Source organism: Sorghum bicolor, chromosome 2 (assembly GCF_000003195.3).
Source record: "Sorghum bicolor cultivar BTx623 chromosome 2, Sorghum_bicolor_NCBIv3, whole genome shotgun sequence".
In the NCBI taxonomy this organism is placed as follows: Eukaryota; Viridiplantae; Streptophyta; class Magnoliopsida; order Poales; family Poaceae; genus Sorghum; species Sorghum bicolor.
In genome coordinates, this window is record NC_012871.2 from 4641911 (window position 1) to 4662100 (window position 20190).

At 41.5% G+C, this 20190-nt stretch overlaps 2 protein-coding genes across 2 annotated transcripts; both read left to right on the plus strand.

Moving 5' to 3' along the window:
* LOC8081181 lies at window positions 4070–13300 on the plus strand. The gene is made up of 11 exons (XM_002459355.2): window positions 4070–4245; window positions 4452–6884; window positions 6990–7107; window positions 7185–7279; window positions 7676–7914; window positions 8249–8335; window positions 9270–9369; window positions 10009–10222; window positions 10362–11553; window positions 12234–12368; window positions 12963–13300. Exons 2-9 carry the CDS (start codon window positions 4521–4523, stop codon window positions 11528–11530), a joined length of 4386 nt encoding a protein of 1461 aa, XP_002459400.2. The 5' UTR covers window positions 4070–4245; window positions 4452–4520; the 3' UTR covers window positions 11531–11553; window positions 12234–12368; window positions 12963–13300.
* Window positions 16013–18389, plus strand: LOC8060714 (40S ribosomal protein S18). Its single transcript, XM_002459356.2, has 4 exons — window positions 16013–16162; window positions 16268–16428; window positions 17523–17711; window positions 18009–18389. Exons 1-4 carry the CDS (start codon window positions 16160–16162, stop codon window positions 18112–18114), a joined length of 459 nt encoding a protein of 152 aa, XP_002459401.1. The 5' UTR covers window positions 16013–16159; the 3' UTR covers window positions 18115–18389.

The following is a 20190-nucleotide window of genomic DNA, read 5'->3' on the forward strand; positions in this document are numbered from 1 at the left end:
TAAAGTGCATCCGGTGCACTCGTTTTCTGTTGAATTCGAGTGGCCGACCCTTGTACTTGATGGTGGGGAGTATTTATACTCCTCCACCTCATTCAAGAAAACTCTCTTGCCCATTTTGTTCAGCTGAGAAATACCTTGTGATGCAAGAGAGAAGCAAGAGCCTAGAGAGGATTGAGAAATGAGTGATTTCTTGAGAGAATCTTTCTCTAGTGAGTTCCAAGAGTTCAAGTATGCATCTACCACTCTCTAGTGCCTTGTTTGGGTCACGTGAGAGTTCTTTGCTTGTTACTCTTGGTGATCATCATCACCTACACGGTTCAGTGGTGATTAGAGGCACGAAGATCACCCGGATGTCTTGTGGGTGGCTCGTGTCAAGCTTGTGAGCAGTTGTAGGTGATTCACCACGATGGAGTGTCAAAGAATGAACCCGTAGAGAGCATTTGGTCCTTGCGCGGACCAAGGGGGAGCAAGGCCCTTGCGCGGGTGCTCCAACGAGGACTAGTGGAGAATGGCGACTCTCCGATACCTCGGCAAAACATCGTCGTGTTCTTCTTCCTCTCATCCTTTACATTCTAGCATTTACTTTGAGTACTTTACATTTTTAGAATTGCCATGCTAGAATAGAATTGGAACTATGTTGCAAAACTTTTATCCGGTAGCTCTCTAGAACTCACTTAGACACAAGGGTTGAATTAAGGCTTATAGGTTACTTAAATTTTTAGAGAAGCTCAATTCAGCCTCCTCTTAGGTATCTTGATCCTTTCACCCTAGAAACACACCTTCGTTGATTCCATCTCTTCGATAACCCCCAAAACAAGAAGAGTTGGAGTTGTTTCCTGGTGCTACAGTAAAGCACATTAGCGCACATAGAAACAAGAAGAGCTAAAGCCACTTGGATGGAGCTCTGCCAAAAACACACTATATAGGCTCACCGCGAGGCAATTGATGTCCTTTTGACGAGTACATTCACACCCTACACTAAGGCCCTGATTACAATTTTTTTAGATTTCTCGTCACAATGAATATTGCGGCCCATGCATGAAATATTAAATATAGATAAAAGAAATAACTAATTACATAGTTTACCTGTAATTTGAGAGACGAATATTTTGAGCCTAGTTAGTCCATGATTGGATAATATTTATCAAATACAAACAAAAGTGCTACAGTATTGTGCTTAACTCCTAGATATCCTTGCTAAGAGAGTCACAGGAGGTTACACTTTCTTGGCAGAGCTAAACCCTCCAAAGCTTGTTCAAGGACCATATAAATTTGCACTAGTCCTAAGGAGTAAGAGCCTATTTGGAGTACCAAAATTTTTGCATGTTCCTATGTTTTCATTGTGAAATTTCTGCGTAAGTTAGGGCTCATAGGTCCAATAAATTATGAGTAAATTGGATCCAATGGGCGTGCATATGCATTGTTGGTGTATATACATGTGACATAAAATACATATTATATGGTCAAATTTTAATCCTAACTCCTAAGCATTGTTTTTTAAAAATACATAAAATACATATTATATGGAGCACATGTTATTGAAGTTGTAACAAAAAATGCAATATTTGAAATTATCTATTCTTAGGAAAATATTGGAGACAACATTCTTATGTAATAAACTTTACTAGTTTTACGAACATCTACTCAAGTTCAAAAATCAATATTTTTTCACATTCCTAGATGGCATCTTATTTCGAATGGGGATTGGTCCTTCAATCCAAAGAAAAAACTCCAAAGATCTACTTATGGTATAAAGTCCTTATTTTTTGCTACAAAGCGGGCAATGTAAATAAGGCGTGGACATCATTTGTGTCATGATTTTCTTTATTTTCTTAAATAAGATTAAAACTTACAGATATCTCTTTATATATAAGAAAATGTACATAAAAGTAATTGATTTCAACACCTTACTTTTTATGAAACTAGATAAGTAGGTATATGGTGGGGGCATACTCATGGGTGTGTGAGTTGTGCCAATGTGGTGTGATAAATAGTGTGTGTGTGTGTATGTGTGCATGTTCGTCAAGCAACCAGTGGCATAATTTGAAGCAGAAAAAGATTGTGTGCGGAAGAAAAGTCATTGGAACGGTCTCTTGCTGGCCTTAGAACAATGATGGATGGGGTTTTCCAACAACAATGAGACGTTAGAAAGAGCACGATGTAGAGATCTTTAGATGTCTTAATAGGAACATGAATATAGCCTAAATTAAAATTCTATAGGCTTACAAACATTATGGAAATTGTGTTAGCCCCAAAAGAGACCCTAATAATTCTACATCTAGCTATGTTTTACTAGTCTAGGGTGACAAGTCCTAATAGTTCTACTTTATTAATTGAAGAACATAAACTAATCAAGAGTAGAAAGCGATGCACACATGAGACAATATTTTTTATACCATGCTTTGATGGCTTGCCGGTTAGCTATGTCCACGTGGAGGCAACCTCAATGATCATCGCTCCTCTACCAAAGCCCAACCCTGCAAGGTTGCCTCCTCTAGGGCTTGAGCCAGCTTCAATTATGAGGCGCTCTCTAAGCCTCTCTTTGCACAAGAGTGGTTCTTTTCCTCCCTCGGTGAGATGAACCAAATAGCCCCTTGCAAACCATCTCTAAAGCGTCTCACAATCTTCAGTCCAGTGCTTCAACAAAGTCCCGCTGCTCTAAGTTGTCTAGGTGGCGGTAACCACCAAGAGTAAAAAAACAAAACCATATCAAACTTATCTCTAGTACCATCACTTAATGCAATCTCAAAGCAAATGCACCAGAAACACTCAAATCTCTCCAAAGATGCAATCACTAGCAAAACAAATGAGAATGGAGAGTTATCGTGAGCTCTAACTAAGGGAGATATTGTCCTTGGTTGAGTTTGGTGGTAGATAATAATGTCAGGTATGCATATAATTGGTGGTTTGGAGGAGTTAATTCACCTAAAACATGTTATAATTTGAGATAAATTTTGAATGCTTTAATTTCTTATATTATTTCTTATATTTCAAGATGGAGATGTTACCTATTCTCAATGAGGATGCACACACATCCACAAGATTTGTTCTTGCATTTTGATTGTTGTACCTTTTCCTTTACCCAACCTTTTCACTTCTACTTAGTAATTAGTATGGATCAAAATGAGGACAGTTTGGGTTTATACTTGATACATGTTTGTATAAAAAAAACTCGACCGGGGCGGTTGATACATGTTTGTATGACGTTGTATGTCCCAATTTCACTTCTATATTTATAAATGATCAAAAGAAAATGCGCAGTATTTGAGGGAGAAGCTTGCACACCCTGCCACGAGCACCTCACCAGCGGCATCCTACTTGTGCTCGCGTGCATCCGCCATGGCAGATCCACCGGATCTGGTGACGACGACAGTGGATCCACGCCAGATAGGCCTTATTCCTCTCTCCTCTCTCCTTCTCATTCTCCTGGATCACTGAGTTAGGGTTCTAATGAGCTCTCCCTATCGTCTCTTCCAACTTTGATACACTATAAAATGGCCAACTAGGGGGAAGCAAGTAGGCTAGGCGTTGGGAATAGTCGATGGGCGGTGTATGGGAGCTGGCGGCGGCTGAGGTGGTCGGACGAGGTCGAGGCTGAGGTGGTCAGACGAGGTCGAGGCAGGAAAGCTCTAGCCATGGTTGTGGCGGCACCATGGAAGCGGGGGGAGGAGGTGAGGGGAAGAAGGTGGTGGTGCGGGTAAGTTAGGGCATCGTTGGACAAAACCTTAGCTCATCGCGGCGGGACAATGGTGGCCATGAGGGTGAGGGTTTTTTTGCAGCTTATAATTGTTGTGAGAGGTGTATTTGCTCAAAATCCAAATCCAGAGTTTAAATTCTGCACGCGCACGTTCTAGCAGCGCCCTTCTTTATTTGATCCTTGCGTTAATTTGGAAAAAAAAAGCATCCGAGAAAAAAGGAAAAAAAAACTACGGAAGTTAGAAAACGAAGCCGAAAAAAAAAACGAGTCCAAAGCTGACACGCAAAACGGCAAAACCACTTGCCCTATACGGCGTCGATGTCATCACTACACGGAAAATTGTCAAATAGCCCCTTCCCCATCTCCCGTTTTAATCCGTAGACCCGCCCCCCCCGGACGACGAACACGAGAAGCAGCAGGCCAAGCCAATCCGTCGGCTTCCCGCAGTCCCTCCCCCAAATCCAAATCCCCCCGCGATCCCCGAAACCCTACCCTTCAGCGCCGCCACCCGACCGCTCCGCCGCCTCCGTCGCGCTCCCGCAATCCAGGTGATCCCCGACTCGTCCCATCGCGCGGAATTCCGACCCGGAACGGCCTCCCACGCGCTCGGTGGCCGCGCCGTCCCGGATTTTCCTTTCTTTCTTTTTTACCTCGGCGTTTCTTATCTCGCGTTTTTTTTGTTGGGTTGGGGTTTGGATTGATATCGCTTGGGCGCGCAAGAACTGAGTTTTTTAAATCGTTGTTCTTGATCCAGGGCCGCCTGGCGATGGTTTTGGAGCGGGAGGTTTGAGCTCTTCTGGGAATCGATTTTGCGAGGCTTTTGATGGGTTCGGACGGAGAAGGCCGCGGCTCGAAGGCCGCGGCGGCGACTAGGCCGCGGAAGAGGCAGCTGGTGATGGAGTCCAGCGACTCCGAGGATGACGAGTTCTGCATCTCCACGCGGCAGAATGCTAGTGGTGCCGCGTCGGTGGGCAATGCCGGTGCCGGCAGCCAAGGTGGTGGCGATCAGTCGGGGGAGAAACCCGTGACTGCTAGTCCTGAGAAGGTTTCAGGGGTTAAGTCCAGTGGTGGAGATGGTTTAGAGAAGAAAACGGGAGTTGAGCTGGAGAGTAGTAGTTCGCAGCCCGCTGCCAAGAGGATCAGAGTTGAGACTGTTCATGGTGATGGCAGTGGACGTAGTGGAGGTGCATCTAAGAGTGGAACTGGGGGGAAAATGCTGCCCCGGGGGCTCCCGACATGGCGGTTTGAGAGGCCAGAGGTAAGGGGAGGGCGTGTTTTGGATGACAAAGGTGGGGTGGTGGGCATGAAGGCAAGCAGCGCCTCAAAGATGAAGGAGCAAGCATCTAGTTTGGGTGACAAGAGGAGACACGTGGAGCTGCAGAAACATGAAAGACGGGCGCCATTGAAAACTGATCAGGGCAAATCCATTGATTCTGGCCAACATGAGGTTTTAAGGTTGCAAGGGAAAAGGGGTGTTTTAAGGATATTGCCAAAGCATGACAAGGTGGCCAGGGATACTGGTGGTGGTAAGATTCTGTCGAGGCAAACTGAGGTGGATGTGGAGACTGGTAAATGTAGGATTCCAACAAAGAGTGGTGTTTTAAAGCTCCTGCCGAAGAACAATGGTGCGGCGATGGAGAGTAATGATTGCAAGCTTATGTCCAAGAAGGTTAATAAGGTGGATGAGGAAACTGGGGATGACAAGATGCCAATGAAGAACACCAAGGTGGTTGATAAGGAAACCAGTGATGGCAAGACCCTTGCAATTAAAACTAAGTTGGATGGAGAGTTTGGTGGCCACAAGGTACCAATGAAGAACTCTACCGTGGACATGGAAACTGTTACTGAGAAGTTTCAGCACAGGAACAGCAAGGCAGATGGAGAAACCAAAGAGAGATATAAAGGATATGAAGAGAAAAGTGGTGCCCCTGCAGAATTTCGGAAGCAGGATGCAAATGGTGAGAAGAGAGTTGTGGGAAAGCTACTCTCTCCTGTTGCGCTGAGGAAAAGTGATCCAAGCGTAGTGGGAGTTTCTTTGGGCCCGAAAATGAAACAACAAAGTTCAAAGCAACAATTGAAGAACTATTCTCTGAGCTTGAAAGATGATAGCACTAAACCAAGTGAACAGAAGAATCTGAAAAAGCGATTGCTTGAGCATAAAGGGTCGTCAGAGAGTTTGTCAAAGAAGGCACAATCGAAAGCTGTTGATCTGCAAGGCACATCTGGCCCTGTGCTCAACAAGCTTGGAATGAAGAAGCCAAGGGGAGGACCCCTCTACACACACAAGCAGGATCTCAGGAACAAGATAAAACGTGTGCTTTTAGATAATGGGTGGAAAATTGACTTAAGGCAGAGGAAAAACAAAGATTATGAAGACTCAGTCTATGTTTCTCCTGCCGGGGTTGGCTATTGGTCAATCACTAAGGCTTATGCAGTTTTCCAAGAACAGTTTCAAAATATGGGCCGCTCATCTAAACTTAATAATACTAAACCAGGTGCTTCAGATGCCATATCGAAGGATGATCTAGCATTGCTAAAAAAGAATATAGTTAAGAGAAGGACTAATAAAGAAATCTGTAGCGCTGAAAAGAAACCTGGGGTTAGCAGAAACAGAAGCAGAAGCTCAAAAGATATCCTTGCTAATAGAGGTTCTAGAAACAAGCATCAGAACAAGGAGGATAGGGTAAAAGATCGGAGGTGTGGGCTTCTTGTCCGCGGGAGTACCCATGATGCAGAAGATAACATGGATGGCTATATTCCATATGAATGGAAGCGTACAGTATATTCATGGATGATAGATCTGGGGGTTGTTTCTGAAGACATGCAGGTCAAATACATGAACAACAATAGAACCAGGGAAATGTTGGCAGGTAAAATTACCAGGGAGGGTATTTTCTGTGGGTGCTGTTCCAAGATTCTCACAGTAGGGAAGTTTGAACTTCATGCTGGTTCAAAAGAGAAGAAGCCCTATGCAAACATCTTTCTGGAAGGTGGTAAGGTATCTTTGTTGCAATGCTTACTTGATGCATGGGAGAAGCACACACTATGTGAAAATAAGGGATTTTACAAGATAGATAAGGGCGAGGATGAACATGATGATACTTGTGCTATTTGTGGGGATGGTGGTGATTTGGTGTGCTGTGATCACTGTGCTTCCACTTTTCATTTGGATTGCTTGGGAATTAAGGTAAGCATACAGATATATATGTGCTACAGCACTTCTTTTGTTTGTTCTGTTTTTGGATGCTTTTATGTTTATTATTTAATTTATTTATGCCAATTGCCTCTGCAGCTCCCCTCTGGCGATTGGTATTGTCGCAGCTGTTTATGTAGGTTCTGCGGTTTTCCCCAAGAAAAGCCATCATCTTCTCCTGAGTTGTTACTTTCTTGTTTGCAATGTTCAAGGAAATGTAAGACTTTCTACTCTGTGCATCCTTCTCTCTGTGCATCTGTACATTTCCTTACACAATAATTTTGCACTTCGCAGATCACCAAACTTGTTCATCTGGAACTGGGACAGACTTTGATTGTACCATACCTGGCACCTCTATTGATTGCTTTTGCAGTCCAGGATGTAGAAAGGTGCAAAGTTTTGCTTCAGTATTTTAGAGTATTGGGTAGCATACTATACCATATATTATAATCTTCATCCTGGATGATGATGCTTGATGCGTCTGAGCATCATGGATGACCTGAATCATATCCTTCAGGGGTTCAATTAAAGGACATTACTGATAAATCTCCTGCAAATTTGCAGCTGAAGCAACATGTGAAAAGTATTTATTATGTTAATACAATTTGCCTTAGCATTCAATTAGCCCATAGAATTTCACATTTCCTTACACATCTCAGTTAATCAGGGTCAACTGTCTTTAGAAACGCATTGTATGATTCTTTCTGCTGTTTTTTTACTTGTATATGTATATTCTTTTTATAAACATGGACACTAAGGCTGTTCTATTTGTTGAAATAACACAGATTTATAAACGACTAAACAAGCTTCTTGGGATAAAGAATCATATGGAGGCTGGATTTTCGTGGAGTCTGGTTCACTGTTTTCCTAATGATCAGGCCATGCCCCCCAAAAATAAAGAAAAAATGGCACAGTGCAACTCCAAGATAGCCCTCGCTTTCACAGTTCTGGATGAGTGCTTTCAGCCACACATTGACGAGAGAAGTGGAATTAATATGATTCACAATGTTGCATATAATTGTGGGTAAGTATGCCTTCGTGCTCTTGATTCATTGTGGTTATACCTCCATAAAAGAACAAGAAGAATGATTTTCCTGAACTAGCTGCAAATGCAACGGACAAACAACTCTTGGATCTAGGATTTGTTGTTTCCTTACCCTTCACTTTTCTTTTAAGTCTGCAAGAGCATGTCTAGGAAGAAGCTCATAGGGAGCAGCTGTAACATTTCTAGAGCTGTCATTTCTGTCTTTGTTATATTCTTTGGATTCCACTTGATTGTTTATCACACAATTTTTCTTGAATTATTTTTCAAATATCAATACAATCACTTACTGAAATTCTGTAAAACAATATTGCAGTTCTGATTTCAGTCGTTTAGACTTCAGTGGTTTCTATGCATTTATCCTGGAACGGGGTGATGAAGTAATATCAGCGGCATCTGTAAGGTACATTTGTATGTTCATATGCTGTTATATTTTGTTATACTAATTTCATATTCACTCCTTGGTTGCAAGGAATTTCAGTTTTGTTTTGTTGGAAACTACTTGCTTCCTTGTTATGGACAAGGGCTCTGTAGCAGTGGGCAATGAAACAAATGCTGTAACAGGGTTTGGCACGAGTTTCTGTAAAACCTTGCAAGTTCTTTATGGCTGCACATTTTCTAATTGTGTGTTTAAAGCTTCTTAGGACTTCAAATGAAGTCATCACTGAGAAATTCTAGCACTATGTCAAGCAAGAATACTAAAAAATGTTCAGTCTGTCCCTTAATTTCTGATAGCCTGGCATGGTAGAAGAGAGCTCCTGGCTAACTGGTCAATTACAGGTCCCCTACCCTCATTAGACCTTTCCAGCATCCATATGATGAACTAAAACGTTTTTTTTTATCAATTTTCTTATTTGTGGGTGGAACAGATATGTGAATTATAGATGCAAATGTAGAATATAATGTCCTCTTTTAATCAGAAGGCAAAAGTTACATGCATCCCAAGCCCTGAACCAGGCCAAATTGTTTAAGCTTCTGTGTCAGAATGTCAGCCATCCCCATCTCCTATTCTGATTATTCAAATCAAATTTTGCATGCAACATGTGTATACTGAAAATATGTGCTGAGGGTGCACTGTAGATGATATTTTGAGTCTCGCTTGTTTACCATTTCACCATCAAGCTGTCCTGAAAGTAGTTTGTATACACATATAAGCATTAATCAACCGTTGTTTTCTTGAAAACTTGAACTTTATCATGATTTGTTCCTTATTCATACCCCAAACAACTTCTACGTGTGATGCTACAATCTTGCCCTCTTTTCTTGTTCTTGTGAATTTATGAATCCTAACTTAGTTTCATTTCTAAAACGCTTCACTTTTTCCCTGCATGAATCAGGATTCATGGAACTGATTTAGCGGAAATGCCATTCATAGGCACAAGAGGCATGTATAGGCACCAAGGGATGTTGCGTCGGCTACTGAATGGAATTGAATCGGTAATTTACTTCCCCTTCCCAGCTGTGCATTCGTGTGAGCGCTAGAGCTTGCAGTCACTTGCTGTCAACTGTCATTTCTCCTTGTTCATACTTCACATGTGTTGCTTCTCGTGTCCTTGATATTTCTGCCTTGTTCTGTTCTAGACTTCCAGTTTACCTTCACATAGGCTGGTGATGTTAACAGATTGGTTAATACAACTGTATAATTAGGCCTAGTTTGCATATTGTCTTTACTCATGTGCTGGTATCAACATGTCTCTTAGTCTTTCTTCAAAAGATTTGAGATTGTTAGATTTATCATCTCTACCCTAGTATGATTGCAGAATTGACTGGCATACTTTGAACATCTGGTTTTGTTTACTATAACACAGCGTATTGCAATGTACATATGTAGATATGCATTCTGATTTGTCAAATGGTATGCATTCTATTTGTATGCTTTGCAAGGCTAAGGAGATTCTGTATATAGCCTGTGGCAGTTTTCTACTTTCATTTTTTGTTTGTTGATGTTCATATTCAAAAGAGCAGAGCACGAACCTACTTGTAATCAGATCAATTTTTTTGTGTGTGTACACCCATGTTTGCATTCCTGTTTCCAGAACTTCTGACATGTTTTTGGGGTTAATTTATATTTTGTAGGCCCTTTGTTCCCTTAATGTTCAGAAACTAGTAGTATCTGCTGTGACTGAAATGGAGAATACTTGGACAACTGTTTTTGGTTTTAAGCCTGTTCAACCTTCCAAGAAACAAAGAATCAAGTCGTTAAATCTCTTGATTATGAATGGGACCGGTCTACTAGAGAAGAGGTTGCTGCAAACACAAACAGTTGATGGACAGATCACTACCAAGACAGGTCTAAATACTAAACTGTTTCAAGAAAAGTTTTCTCTTTGTTCGGATATTGTGATGCTGTATTTTTTTTTTCTTCCTTTTTTTTTTGATCTGGTAATGCCATAGTCCCATATCTCAGCAATTCTTCTTTGTTAATGCAGCTAATACTGTTGGATCTAATAAGATGGATGCTAAAATGCTTGGTGAAGCAAGTGGATCTGTGACACCTGTTCATGTTTCTAGTGTACATGATGCCGCTGACAATCTTGAAATTAAGCGTCATGAGAGTTCTCATCCTTTAGGAAACTCTGCAGGCTCGACATTGGATGAGTCTCCTGCTGCAGAAGAAAATGAAGCGAAAAAAACTATAGAAAGGACATTTTCGGTATCCATAGGTGATGGTAAGACAGTTAAGTTGCATACACTTCCTGGAGCTAATTGTGGAGTCAACATGCAGTGCATGGCTGAAGCAGAAAACATTCAAGAAGAGAAATACAAAGAAACCAATGGGAGATCGATTGCTGAAAATACTATCTCAGAACAGAAGTGTGAAGATAAATCTAATTCCAGCCATTCAAATTCATTTGCTACTCCGGTGACTGTGGATCAATATTCTTGTTTATCTAATGAGATTGGGAAAGGTGAAAACTGTTTATCTAGTGAACTTTCTGTTGGAGCTGCTCCCATAACAGGCAAAACTGAATCTAATTTGACATCTGTCCATCGTGCTAATCAAGAGGATGAGAAAGCTTACGCAGCTCCTGTGGACACTAAAATACCTTCAGCCATTATGGATGAAAATCCTGATAAGCATGAATTTAAAACTATGGTTGTAGGATATAGTCAAATCTCAATGGAAGCTAAAAGCTTGGAAGATAAGACTGCTATTGTAAATGGAACCTCAATGGATGCCTATAGAGATAAAGGTACTAATGAAGATCACAGTGCTTCTGCAGTTGACAATGGAATATCTGTGAAGTTATATGTTCAGCAAATGGAGATTATTGAGGACAAAACTGGCTCACTTTTACCAGATTTGAAACACTCTTCTAGTTGTGAAGATATGTTGGTGACCTTGACCGAGTCAAAGTCACTTAAAAAGGATATGGTTGAAATCAATGATGCAACTATTAAGGTAGGAATGGCTGGTGAGAGTTTCAATGAAGCAGGAATAACAGCTCCCATGCTCAACATTTCAGATGCTGTTGGTGAAAATGTGGTTAAGCCTACTCAAACTTGTGGGGAGGGTCAACTTCGTGGAGAGGATATCATATACAGTAATAACAGCATGGAAGATGACCTAGCTTCTAGAGAACCTGTTAATGCATGACATTGCATTTTCTGCTATAAAAGGTATTGTTCTAGAGATTACAAAATATTTTATCATTCAGCTTATATAAGTTTAAGAAAATTGTTCCTTACATTTGTGCTTTCCATCATCACTGAGAAACTGAGAGTACTTTCGTGTACATATTTCGTTGTACTTATGGATGCTTATATGGTAGCTGTAGACAGCTATTATTAGTACATACCAACTTTTTGTATCGTTAATGACTTAATTCATATATTGGTCACCAGTAGATTGTATCGTTAATGACTTGAGTTCATATATTGGTCACCAGTAGATTTAGCCTAGATGTTTAAGTTGTGGCAGCAACTTGTGAAGGCATGCTTCTGATGTAGTTATATAACTCTGTATCTCTGTCTATGAATTGCTGTAGTTATAGTTAAGCTTCATCTGAAACCAGGCATGAGTCATGAAAATGTCAGTTCACAGTTATGATCAAGCATCTGTAGAAATCACCAAATCAGACAATCCTTATCACAGCTTCTAAGTATCAGTTTTATTATGGAAAAAAAACTGAAAAAAGTGTCAGGCAATATTTTGAGCAGATGCATGTGCTTGATTTGAGCAAATTTTCACATGAATTCATAGGTGCCAGGGCCATACACAGATATGCATCTTTTCTAGTTGCTTTTGATTCTAGGAATTCTTTAACCAGTGTAGTAAAATTGACTCCCTTGTTTGATAGGAACTGTTTTCATGGACATCAAGGATAGTTAGTAGTGGGCACTCATTGGTAACATTTATGGATTAACAATGCTCCGTGGATGGTCTAAAGGAGAGATTGTTTGGCTGGCAGACTGGCATGGATGAATTTTTATTGGTAAGAAAATTTCTTGATCACAAATATTCCCGGTCATGTTATGAATCTTATGTATGCTTCTAAAGACATGCAAACCATTAATCGCATGTAGCATGCACACATTGCAAATCTCAGCCATCTGTTATTGTGGTAAAGATGTCCATCTATAACTATGAGCTTGAGCCATCTTTTTAAAACCAAAGAAATAATGTGTGAACAAAGTTTGTGACAAAAACTTCTGCTTCTCATTTGCATTGAGTCACAAACTTGTTGGAACTGCTCCCAGTTGACACTAGTGATCTCCTTAGGCATTACAAGTCCACTTACTAATGCTTATTCTAGTTTTCATTCGTCCTTGTCATGGTCAAGAACGTCTGAAGCTCTGGGAAGTAGCGTGACTTGTCCATCCTGGTCCTTTCTTTAGATCACTATGTGCTAGCTGATGAGCAACTGTTAAATAACCATCGCTAATTGTTACTTTAGATGGGAAACAAAATTAGGTTGATGCTGCTGTCTGTTTAAATTTCCTAAAATCATGTCAAATCCTTTGGCATTCAATTGCTTGTTGCTCACAATCTTTTAACTACAAGATCTTGTTTTTATTTGTATTGACAGTGGGCGTGGGCGAGGCACTGCTGGGAGCTTGGGACGGTCCGTGAGAAGCATGGGACAGTTGGTTCTTAAGCTTTCCTGACTTTTGGTTCTCCTATACTGAGGCTGTAGATCATGAAGCTTTCCTGACTTTTGGTTCTTCTATACGACCCACAATCTGGGTCAACATTTTGTTGTAGATATACATGTGTGGAAGTTTTCTGTTGGCCTCCTGGTCGACCCGAACTCCTTGTTAAGAGTTGGTAGCCATGGTATGCATGTGGAATTTTGTACCATGTACAGAAATTAGAGAATGAAAAAGAAAAGCCATGTGTTAACGGTTATAAATTGTTGCTTGTTTATATCTGTGTAGCACTGTGAAATTCCTTTTGTGATTGCAGGGCAGCAACCGAGATTGTTCTGCCGCTTTACATGGTAGTGATAGTTACCACTGGGCGGTTAGCGGTTACTAGTAGCACTTTGCAGCCTGTGTGTTTTCTGTTTGATGGGGGGAAAAATTGCCTGTACTATATGTTGAATCTTTGCAGTGTGATTCGTGCGATGGACATTGCAGAGGATCAGCCGAAGGAAGGATGGATGTAGCCGTAAATGTTGTATCTGATTGGAGTTGATGTGCCCTTGTCGCCACATTTCGACTTTTCAAGCGGTCTGATCCCTCAATGTACCCATTTTATCTCTTATAGGTTACTCTCTGTTGGTTGTAATTTATAACATTTATTTATTAGATGTCATGTAGAATGTTTTGCTTATATATGTGGTAAAGAAGTAATTTAGAAGAGAGAATGAAACTCTTTGGATTCTAGTACTTTGTAGTTTTGGCATTAATCCAACAATTTAGCATTCATGTTTACAGTTTTGCCCCACGTTCATAGACACAACATACAAATTAATTAATTACTATAACAACATTAGACATAGTAACCTGATATCATGCATTGTAGATGTTTTTCCCCCTAATAACTAATAATTCAATATTCTTCTTATGATGTGACAGCATTGGATATTGGAGCATGAAACCATGGATTGGTATTAGCCTTATATAAAAAACTAGGACTCCACTAAAGCATGTGAAATCAAATTTTCGGATGCAGACTCCATTTTAGAAAATAAATAATTTCAGTTGTCAAATAGAAAGGAAAAAGAACAGACTAGATCTAGGGTTTGTCGGCTCTGGTGCCTTCGCCCCTGCTGCCGGCCACTACCTCGTCGTTCGGCGAACCCTAGTGCATGCGGCAGCCACCCTCTTCCCCTCCCCCACTGCCGCCATCTTCTCCAGCTTCGGTGAGCCTCCCCACCCCCCGATCTGACTTGATCACCCCTTTCGTCGTTAGCTACCCTAAATCGCTTATTGACCATCCCCACCGCCTGTCCTACCTGTCTCCCCTGGCCGACCATTCTATACCCCACCGGAGTTGGGAGAGAAGAAGGGGGAGCTTGTCGAAACCCTAACGTGAAGGAGGAGGAGAAGGCCTACCTTGGTAGATCTGCCATGGCTGGGGCTGGATCCGTTGGATTCACCATGGCCGATGAGTTCCTCGTGAGTAGGGGTGTGGAGAAGGCAGTGGGATGCGGGCTCGCCAGAGGTGGTCACCGTTGGGGAGGAGCTCGTAGGTCCTTTGCATGGCTGGAACCCGCCATGGCTGCCACCATGGATGCCGGTAGCGGGCGCTGCCCGAGAGGAGAAAGAAAAAGCTGTCGCATGGGGAGGAGGTAGGGGTGCGAGCGCGAGTGGTCGCTGCCGGGAGGAGGTCGTTGACGTTGGAGCTCCACGGCCACTAAGAGAAACTCACTAGAGATCTCTAGGGGTGTGTGTGAGAGAGAGGGGGGGAGGGAGAGGTGGAAGATAGATACAGACGTGCGGGTATAAGTGGGAAAGAGAGAGGCCCGCGAAGAGGTGTGGATGGAGTGTGCGTGCGTGCACCTCTAGGGCATGCACACCTGTAATAAATCATTTCTGAAAAAACAAGGCCCTACTACAAAGTTTTATCTTGCACCACAACATTTTATGTTATCATTATTGTTTTGGCCATCCAATGTTAAGCAGCCACCTCAAATCTTGGTGGTTTATTTGGAGGCAACAGAACATGCCCTATTGAGGCAACAGTCTGGAAAGAACTATCATGAGTAATCGAGTATGATGTAGCACTTCTCTATTTTCTATGTATTGTATCAGCCGTAGATCCCCATAGGCAAACCCCATGTTTGTTTGGGTCGAGACGTTCGCTCGTGTAAGCCACTAAGGGCCGATTTCTTGTGCCTGTGGCTAGGATGCATTGCGCATCTGCCTGCAAGGGCGTCAGCCAAACATGCCCTAAAATGGTTTTTGTTTGCCTTTATTTTCTCGATGGTCATTGTTCTCGGAGACTCTAAGAAAATTGGCCTCTCGAGTTCTCCAAATTTATGTAGTATTATTTTATTTTTTTACTTGATGGATTAACATCTTGTGTGCTCTAGTATTCCTTGCAGAAAACTTCCCACCACCCAATATACATAGATGAAACAAATTACTATTTGCATTATTCATATCTCCAACTCATCATAAACTAACCTCATGATGAAATTACTCTACTCCCAATCAAACTCTTTGATGTTTATGCTTATATTTTTTCCCCAAGTCACGTGACAACACATGGGGGAATTTCCCTAATTTTAATAATTATATTAACATCACAGACAGTAATCTTAATATAAATAATGATACTTTTTATTTTTTTATCTACTGTCCAGAAAAATCACTGGAAAATGTACTCATTCAATTTGTTTTTATTTTCAGTATTCTGAAACTAAGTTAATTAATTTCAATTTTCAAACCATTCACTCAAAAGAAAAGTTAAACTTCAAATCAAATCAAGCAAAAAGGAAAATTCAGACGGCGCAGGCAGATACTAGAAGAAAATTATATGATGGGCTACGATGTTGGCTCCTTGCCGGCCCAAAATAGGTCAAAACAGCCCGTTCAGCCCACTGAACCCACACCCCCCCTCTCAACCCCACTCTGCATCAGCGGATCCATCCTGGCCGTCGATCCGCGGCCATTAGGGTTGCTTCCACCCCCATCACCCTCCCAACTATAAAGCTCGCCTCGCGACGCCGCCGCCGCCGCCAGCGAGAGGAGAAACCCTACCCCGCGCAGCCGCAGCCGCAGCCCGTCGCCGCCCCGAACTCCGGCGCGTGCCCGAGCTCCACCAGCCGCTGCCGCCATGGTAAGAGCTCCGCCCCACCCTCCCTCACTCCTCATCGGCCCCAGTGAGCCCGTCACGAGACGGGCGATTGGTTCTGACGCGCGGTTGGCGTTGTTGGCTTTGCAGTCGCTGATCGCGGGGGAGGACTTCCAGCACATCCTGCGTCTGCTTAACACCAACGTGGATGGCAAGCAGAAGATCATGTTCGCCATGACCTCCATCAAGGGTGTTGGCCGCCGCTTCTCCAACATCGTATGCAAGAAGGCCGACATCGACATGAACAAGCGGTGAGTTCTCTCGATGGCTTTTGTAGTTGGTTCAGTAGTGGGATGAGAGGAAGAGATGCAAGGGGACATTGCGAATTGTGGAGGGTTCTTGTGGAGTTTGGGGGTGCCTCGGGGAGGGATCGCCTCATTTGGACATGTACTGGGCTGCAGTTGCCTAGGTTGGACGAACAGTTTTTTGTGAGTTAGAATTTTAATGTAGACGCCACTCAATTTTCATTGAAATATTAGGCCTTTGAAATTAAGGTTGGTAGATCCTGTTTTAACGAGTATAAGTGCTGGATGATTGGTGCTTTTATGCGGATCTAAATATCCTTTCTTTTTGTTCCTTTTGTCATCATGCTTATGCTCAACTTAGTGTAGCACCATTTATTTGCCAATTTAGTGGCTTTATTTATTGATGAGCATGCTGAAATTTGTTTCCAACTTGTTGGATGCACTAAAACCACTGCTATTTATCAGAACTGTTGACATGCATTTCTCAGCAATGATTTCATTCTGGGTACAGAAAGTTCATGCTATGGCCATAGAGTACTGACCTATATTTTTTATCAGTTTTTTGGTAAAAATGCCTGTTAATGTTTTTCTATCCAATGAAGAAACATGTTGTAAAGTGGTTCAGCTTCTGTACGTATCGTGAATTTAGGATTAGCTTAGTTTTTGGACATTTTGTGCAATAGTTGTGTAAGCTTGTCAACTGTGGAACATACTGTATTTACTGGTTGTTTTCTACTTTTCTGTAGTCATCTGTGGCTCAGCGTGGATTGTAAATTAGCATTTCTGACTACTTGGGAAAATGCAGTGAACGCCATTTTAAAATGTGTTGTGAAGTCCTTGACATCCATATGACTAACCAGTGTAGAATTACAAATACTTGTCTAGGATTTTTTTTTTTGCAATGTTTCCAGTTTGCTCATGTTTGCTGAAGTTTGAGATTGTTTTATTGCATGACTGCCCCAGTCCCACTAAATTTTAATTGTGCCATTTTAGCCAATTGTGCTACTACGATGTCAGTCTGATATTGTATGTTACTGCAGGAATCCCCCATAGCATGAAGTTCAGCACTAATGAATGATGATTATTTTTTTTTTGTGCAGGGCTGGTGAGCTGTCATCAGATGAGCTTGAGCGCCTCATGACTGTAGTTGCCAACCCTCGCCAGTTTAAGGTCCCTGACTGGTTCCTCAACAGGAAGAAGGATTACAAGGATGGTAGGTTCTCTCAGGTTGTTTCCAATGCCCTTGACATGAAGCTCAGGGATGACCTTGAGAGGCTGAAGAAGATCAGGTCAGTCTATCATCACGTTTTTCTGTTATTAATTATTGTTGATTGATGCTGTACTGCTATACACAAGTTAGCATGCACACATATTTATTGTCATGACACTGTTGAAAATATTAGTTGCATTTTCCTCTGTTAGTGCTGTTTATGTTTTCCATAATTGTACAAAGCCATTGTCTTTGTGGTGAAAACAAATCTTTGTTTGAAACTGTTATCTGCTCTTCACACAGAATATGCTTGTGATTCGAAGATCTGTTTTACTGTTGTGTTTGTCATATGACACAAAAACCTTGTGTTATCCAGGAACCACCGTGGTCTGCGTCACTACTGGGGCCTGCGTGTTCGTGGCCAGCACACCAAGACCACCGGGAGGCGTGGAAAGACTGTCGGTGTGTCAAAGAAGAGATAAGCTCCTTGAGGCATATTGGTCTTATCTTGAGTTTCTTTTGTATGCAGACATTTGTGCTTTGATATGCCACAGGATGTTTATTATCTGTAGGATAGATGAGAGTTCCGCTTTACAAGACTTCTATATATTGTAGCAATCTTTTGCTGCCTGTGTTCCAAGAGGGTTGAATTGAATGTTCTGTGAAACGGGTAAAAGTTTTATATGCTTGTTTTTGCTGTGTTTCCTCGGAGGTCATTTTGCTAGTGAAAGCTGACAAGAGCCGATTTGTTCTACGAAATTTTGATATATCTGTTTTGTATCCGTGTGTTCCCGATTCGATTCCGATATTCAGTAGTTTCTGGACCTGGTAAAAATTTTGATAGTTCAAAGTTGTCTAGTGCGGCCCCGTGGGCCTTTGGTCGTTTAAATTAGCATAAATGCTTAGGTCTTGTTTAGATGTGAAAACTTTTTAGATTTTGCTACTGTAGCACAGCACTTTTGTTTGTTTGTGGCAAATATTGTCCAATCCATAGACTAACTAAAATCAAAAGATTTGTCTCGCGATTTACAGGTAAACTGTGTAATTAGTTTTTATTTTCGTCTATATTTGATGCCATAAAATTCGATGTGATATTGAAAACTTTTTGGTTTTTGGGGTGAACTAAACAAGGCCTTAATGTGTGTAAGCAAATGTTTTCACCAAAGGAATTAGGAGCCAACCTGTATATCTGCCTAGTGACGCCATAAGCACATGTTTCAATCACTTTACATTCAAGCAGCCTTTCCGTGGTCTTTTGTAGTTTGGTTGTCTAGTCTAGTTTGGGCAAAACCTGTGCGTTGTTCGTCGGTGATTATTGTCACGGTGCATGATAAGCATTTTTGTGGTTGTCTAGTCTAGTTTGGGCAAAACCTGTGCGTTGTTCGTCGGTGATTATTGTCACGGTGCATGATAAGCATTTTTGTGGTTGTCTAGTCTAGTTTGGGCAAAACCTGTGCGTTGTTCGTCGGTGATTATTGTCACGGTGCATGATAAGCATTTTTGTGACTTTGGCCTCGTTGAGTTCACCCTGTAAACCAAAAAGTTTTCAAGATTTCCCGTCACATCGAATCTTGTGGCACATGCATGAAACATTAAATATAAACAAAAATAAAAACTAATTATACAGTTTAGCTGTAAATCACGAAACGAATCTTTTGATCCTAGTTAGTCCATGATTGGATAATATTTGTCACAAACAAACGAAATTGCTACAGTACCGAAATTTTTTTAAATTTCGGAACTAAACAAGGCCTTTGTGAGACTGTCCAGTCTCTGAGATTGTCCAGTATTTGTCACGTGTTCCATATATATAAGTTTTGTTCATATACAAGAATTACCGTGATTTCCTTTGTAAGAGATTGGTCTTTCTGATTTCCAACCATTTGACTCGGATCGAGATTGTTGCTCTGGTGGCAGCATTAGCAGCACTTATAATCCTTGTCGCTATGAAACGTTATTCCCTTAGAAAAAAAAAGCCTTCTCCAAAAAATACAAATGCTGTGCTGGAGCAGAGGAGTTGTGCAAAGGCCGTGGCACCTGACTACTAACCCAGCCAGTGGCTATAAATGGGCCAAATATTGGAAGCCCATTCCATCCTTGCTTCTCTAACCCTGACCCCTTTAATTAATCAACCCAGTCAGTGGCCGAATTAGCCGACAAATGTGCTCAAAGTATACTCCACTATCCTTTTCTTTTTGTGAATCCAAACATGAAATTCATTATTATTAATGACACATATCCATTGTTGGCTTTGTTCGCTGGAATCGGACTGGAAGATAGGCGTTCGTGGGCCAACATTTTTTTAGACGAAACAGGACGGATGGTCTCTTTTTTCGAAAGATCCACGTACCGATATAGTCGAACAGAAGCATAAAATGCATTATTTTTTATCTACTAGATGATATTTCAATCCATGCTTAGTAGAATTCATTTAGATAATCCTTGCTTAGTCAAATTCTACTGCATCCTGCACTGCTGTTGTACTCTACTACTCTCGGGATTCGACTACGATCGGATAATACTCCTTTGTCTTCTACAACTAAAAAGAACAAAGTGTG